This window comes from Euleptes europaea, chromosome 6 (assembly GCF_029931775.1).
Source record: "Euleptes europaea isolate rEulEur1 chromosome 6, rEulEur1.hap1, whole genome shotgun sequence".
Taxonomy (NCBI): domain Eukaryota; kingdom Metazoa; phylum Chordata; class Lepidosauria; order Squamata; family Sphaerodactylidae; genus Euleptes; species Euleptes europaea.
The window spans coordinates 95,850,212-95,856,211 of record NC_079317.1 but is presented as its reverse complement, the minus strand read 5'-3'; the positions used below and the strand labels follow the sequence as shown (position 1 = coordinate 95,856,211).

The 6,000-nt window shown below is 46.2% G+C and overlaps 1 protein-coding gene across 1 annotated transcript in view; it reads left to right on the top strand.

Moving 5' to 3' along the window:
• The first annotated feature begins 202 nt into the window (after window positions 1–202).
• The window catches only part of DRD4 (dopamine receptor D4), a 61,665-nt gene continuing 55,867 nt past the window's right edge, over window positions 203–6,000 (top strand). The window contains exon 1 of the mRNA XM_056851013.1: window positions 203–448. Coding sequence (XP_056706991.1) covers window positions 203–448 — 246 coding nt within the window. The remainder of the gene's footprint in view (window positions 449–6,000) is intronic.

Genomic DNA, 6,000 nt, shown 5'->3' with positions numbered 1-6,000 from the left:
AAAGTCCGCGCGGCCGGGCAACTTTGGCGCGCGGCGCCTGGGCGCAAAGCGGACGGCGCGCGCCAAGTGCAAGCCGCGCGCCCCGCCGCCGCCCCCTCCCTCCTCCGCCCTGGCCCCGGCATGGAGTGGGGCAGCCTGGGCCCGGCCTCCGGCTCCAGGGCGCGGTGACCCCCTGGGCTGGGCGGCGGCGAGCCCATGAAGCATGGGGGCCAACGGCACCCCCGGCGACCCCTCGCCCGCGCCGGGAGGGGCGCCGGCCCACAACTTCCCCGCCTTGGTCCTGGGCGTCTTCCTCATCCTCTTCATCGTCGGGGGCAACCTGCTGGTGTGCCTCAGCGTGTGCACGGAGAAAGCCCTGAAGACCACCACCAACTACTTCATCGTCAGCCTGGCCGTGGCCGACCTGCTCTTGGCCGTCCTGGTGTTGCCCCTCTATGTCTACTCGGAGGTAAAGAGCCCTCGCCCTCCTTTCCCTCCGACCTTGCCCTTCGGGGTTCTCCTCCTGGGCTTCCCGAGCCTTCTGGCCTCGCCAAGGGGCACCCCCTGCTCAGGTGAAGGGGGGCCACTATTTTAAGGCATTGTGCCTTCTTCCAGCAGGTGAGGTGACCAGCTCCAATGGGGGGGGGTTAGTACCTTGGGTAGACAGTGGTGTAGGGGCCGTGGCTCAGTGGCAGCGCACCCGCTTGGCATGCAGGAGGTCCCAGGTTCAATCCCGGCATCTCCAGTTAAAGGGACCAGGCAAGGAGGTGATGGGAAAGACCTCTGCCTGGGACCCTGGAGAGCTGCTGCCGGTCTGAGTCGACAATACTGACTTGGATGGACCGAGGGTCTGGTTCAGTATAAGGCAGCTTCATGTGTCCATGTGTGTAGAAGGCTGTGGGCGAAAACCCACGGTCGCTTGGCGTTCGATCCTGGCTGAATCCTGGCTGAAACGGAATAAAGGTGGCTAAAGCGACCAGGCGTTTTCGCCCTGTACTTCTGCAGTGTAGCGGGTCAGGGATTAAAAAGTGCATCAAAGAGCTGGATTATAGCAGCACTGCTTTCCGTGCATGCTGCGTTTGTTCATCTCAGTTTTTCGGAATGCCACCACCCTTGTAATTATTATTTGACGACGCCTCGTCTTTCTAGAGCCTTCTGTTTGTTTAGCTAGACTGAATGCTAACCCCTCTAGGATTGTGCAGGGCAGGATTCTGAATATGCCATACCCAGACAGGACCTGTCCTTGCTCTTCTGGCTCTTTAGCCCATGCCCTCTTGGAATGCTGCTTTTACGAGGAACTTCGATCACGTTATATCTCTCCCCTTTTAACATATAAGCCTAATGCCTCTGTCTCTGACGTAGTGCCTTTTTTATTAAATGACAGGGATCCCAAGGCTACGTTGTCAGTGGCAAGATTTGTTTCAGTCCTTATATCCCTCAAACATTAGATTTACGCTGCTCAAGATCAATGGATCAAGGAGCTTCTAAGGGATAAAGGAAAGGTAGCATGTCAGGGAGAGAAAAGCTGCGCCTGCCAAAATTCCTTCTTCTGCAGAGGTGTCTTAAAGGCAGGGCGGTGCCGGTCATTTTTGCGCCCTAGGCAAGGCTAACTACTTGTGCGCCCTCCCTCCCATTGCTAGCCAGCTTTCAAAAACAGATGTCTTGTAGAAAAAAATAAAAGCACAAAACTTTTTATAAGACGTTATAATTAATCATATTCCATAGCACTGTTGTGGTACTTAAAGTAAAAAATATAAATTCTCAGTTGCATTTTTTTTTTTTGCAAGAAACTAATCTGTTTAAAACTGTGCCCCTTGGGCCAGTTCTGCGCCCCTCTGAGGTGTGCGCCCTAGGCGACCGCTTAGTTCACCTGATGGTAGCACCGGCCCTGCTTAAAGATACAGGTGCCTTCTCTTGCAGCGAGTCTTCCTGCCAGAACACCCAAGTCCATGCCAAGATTGCTTTGCACGGGAGCTTTCCATTCAGCCTTAAGGGATCTTCTTGACTAGAAGCCCCGGTCTAGAAGCCCTGGCACTGTGAGCCCTGGCAGCCCTGTCTCAGTCTGTGCTGGGGCCTTGCTAGTTAAGAGGGCTGCTGTGGCTGTCCTGCCTCAGACTTTGAGAGGTACCCGGCGGAGAAAGGGTATCGTGGGAAGCTGCTGTATAGGTGCTGGAGGGAGGACGCAACTGTCAAAATCTTTCTGTATGCCTTTTTGCAAGAGCTTGATCCAGATAGGTAGGCAGAGGGCCAGCATAGACTGAGGTTGTGTGCCTGATGAACCACAGGATGCTCCTCCATGTCCCCCTGTTTTTCAGGCCAGCTCAGCTAAATAGATACCGTGGTATCCTTGTCCAGTTTTGTTTTAAAGTTTCTGCTAATATTTCCACCAGTGCCACTCCAGTGTATGGTCTAAAGACTTGAAAAGGGCAATATTGCAAAAGAAGAGGTAGCCAAGCCACCCTCAGTGTTGGCCTTAGACATACAAACAATCAACTTGATGGTAGCTATTGCAGTAAAGACAGAAAGAAGAACTACTGTAAACCACAGGTGTTATTCAAATAGGCAGGGAAACCACCTTTGTTTGTGAACTCAGTAGCACCTGTGTTGCATAGTGCTTCTGTGTGCCTTCACAGTTATCACTCTTATCTTACCCTTAAGTCCTCTTAGCATCAAATTGCCACCAAAAAACCCTCAGATGGTTTGTTTACTATTTGAATAGCACCTCTGATGAACGTCCTCTTTCCTTCCTTTACAGTAACATGTGCGTTGCAGTATAAATTATAGTTTTTATGGTACAGTTTTCTTCTGAGACATGGGGTAATCTGCCCCAAAGTGAGTTGGTTGCAGAAGAGAAGTGCTAGGCTGTCCTGGCTAATCATAAGTTTCTAATATTGAGCTGTTCAGCCATTATAGTGTGATCCCAAAAGCTTCAGGTCTCTGTGATCCTGAGGAACTGAACTGAATGGCTTAGAAATGAAATTAATAGCATATCAAACTTCAGCCTGAAGGAACATTATGGATATGCATGGTATAAATACTGTTCATAGAGTAACTGTTCACACCTAAACAGGTTTACTCAGAAGTAAATCCCACTGAGTTTTTAAGCAAGGAATGAAGCTTCCAATTTGCATGTGTTCCGGTGGTAGGTGGGTCACATGCAAAATGTTTGGATAGTCATAAGTTCAGATCAATGGGAATGCTGCTGATACTCATTGTACTAACTAGCAGGTCGATATGTGGAAGTAATCAAGGGTCTGGGAAAGAGAATTTCCAAATAAGCAGAAATGATTGAGAGTTCAGCTGTCTTTGGCAGACGAAACAAATATTGTATTGTCTGCTGTTGCATGTTTGGAAAACACTTTTTCCAGAGCCAACCATTAAATTTGAGGATTTCATTAACTTAATCGCAAAACATTCGAAGGGCATGTAGAACAGGCAGACTAGAAAATAAAATCTGCAAGCATGTCAAATTAGGAACCAATAGACATGTGGATGCTCTCCCTTAACGTATCTTATTTGTACAGGTCAGTGGGAATTTTGTCCAACATCTGTGAATGCTTGTAAACCAAAAAAACACTTTCAAAGCAGCAGTACCTGAGATCTAATTCAAAGTCATTTGAAGTTAATGGAAGTCTTGTGAGGCAGAGGTGTGAGAGGAGCTAAATGTGGAGTAGATTGAATGTCAGGAATATGTATTAGAATATAAATTAGAAACAGTGATGCGACACATACCTCACCCTATTATTATCCATTATCTTAGCAGGCTGTTATTAGATGAAAAAAGCACTTACGTTTCCAAGGGTACCTCTAATTTAAACAAGAAAATGAGCCCGTTGAGCTAAAACATCTTTCCCCGTCCATGTACAGGTGAATACAGCTGCCCTGTGATGTTTGCTCAGTGCTTGATCCCAAAATCAAAAAGATGCCGCAGGCTTCTCAGCAAACAGCTATATGTGTGTGCTCCAAATTACCGTACCTGGCATTTGTTTTGTTATGATCAGCTTCTTTGTTATGAGAAGGCAGGTCATTGAATTTTTGGGTGCTCTAGTTCTTTATAGCAGAAGAGGTGCTGAGACTGATTTCCAGAATTTCTCTACAGCAAGTAAAACCACCTCAGCATGATTTTTAGAATGTGTGCGTAACGGTTCATATATTCTTGTTTTTACTAGAGTGCAGATAACTTTTGTTTTAATCCGAATGGACTTATCTCTGGGCAATATACAGCATTTGTACATTTCAAATGCTGAAACAAATTGAGCCCAAAGACTATAGTGTAATGGCTAAGGGAGGGCACATAACCGACTCCTACATGCTGCTGTGCTACTGGCTGTTCACCTTAAGAAGGCAGTTCATTACTCCATCCCCTTGTTTTTCCATTTGTCAAATGAAATTAACAAGTTGTAGCTGTGAAAGTTGTAGCTGATAAAATAAGGACAAAACTAATATTTCAGAAGCTCTATAGTATCATTCAGCCAAGGTCCGAAAGACTTCAGAGTAGCAGCTGTGGGACAACTGCAAGAAAGTAGAAGTCCAACTTTGGTTGATAAATGTGATATCCAGAGAGCAAGGTTAACAACTTGTGCAGCATCAGGTAATCGCTTGAAAAGCATAGAATTCATGTAAGGTTGCTGTTTGGCTTTGTGGAGAAATGCATTTAATTTCAAGACATGGGTTCTGTCTGGAGACAATAAAATGGCCAACTCACACAGCTCCAATCTCACACCCAGAAGGTGACAGAGACTTGGGATGCAGGAGACTAGATAGGATCTTCTTTGACCCACAGAGTGGACAGAGAGAGGAGATTAAAATTCCTTGGCATGGAGGAAGAGGAGTCTATTTTGGCTGATTCCATGTGGAGGAAGGAGCTCTCTCATACCTGGGTTCCATCTTAATGACCGCCATTGTCGCATGAAGCAGACAGAAGGCTGGTTGTCCAGACAAAGACTCCAAGGTAACGGGAAACTTTTAGATTACTGTAACTTTCAAGTTTAACAAGCCGGCCTAAGATTTGCTTGGGCATGTATAGAGCTGAGGGATGGACGGTTGTGTGTTTGCACCTTTCTTTTGTATCCCTTGCTCAGTCTGTTGCTGTGCAGAGTATGTGTGCTGACGTTTCCTTTTAATGAATTGTTTACTATTTTAAATGCTGGTAGTTGTATCTGTACCACTTTTAGTTACCTTTGTACCACTTAGACCTCCACCATTTGAACTTCCTTTAAAAACTGGTGCCAGGGGAATGGAGACGGTTGGTTGCTAGATTGCTAACTGCATGGAAGTGTGTGTGTGGGGGTACCAAGAGACACAGTCACTGGGTAGCAGGAGACACAGGCACTAGATGGGGCCTTTAATCAGGAAGCTGAGAGTGCTGTCCTTCTTGGTGGATTATTCTGAAATTGACCAGCTGTGGCAGTGTACTGAAGGAGAAGCGTGAAATAACCCTTCCAAGAGTTGAGGGAGAGTGGCACATTGCCAGACAGAGAGTAGGGCAGACAGTTGGTGCTTAGATACCTCAGAGAGTTGAAATTTAGTGGAGCCTGCAAGTCATTATGGTCATTCTGCCACATTTTTGATCCCAAATTCTGAAGCCTAGATAGTCCAAAGTCACTAGGAAAGCATGTTTTTATGGAGGTAATGGATGCTTGGAATTTCTCAAATGTGTCCCAAGATAGATAGTTAAGCATCAGCTAGTTTGGGCAGAAATCCACCCAAACAGGCCATGAATGAATTTAAGGATAGTCTTATCGTACATGACTCATTTGAAAGCCAGGGCAAAGACAGACAAAGATTGGATTAAAGTTTATAAGGTTAGTGTGGGCTGGAAGTGGAGAGTCTGCACTAGAATGTGATCTGGAAAAGATAGGTGGAGTTGTGATGCTTTGATTACTTTTTATTTATTTATTTACGTCATTTATAGCCTGCCTTTTCTCACTGAACTCAAGGTGGATTACACAGACTGAGTCAAAACAGGGTTGGGTATTTAATAAACAATACAATTGGATTAGGGTTGTAGAACCAATCAGA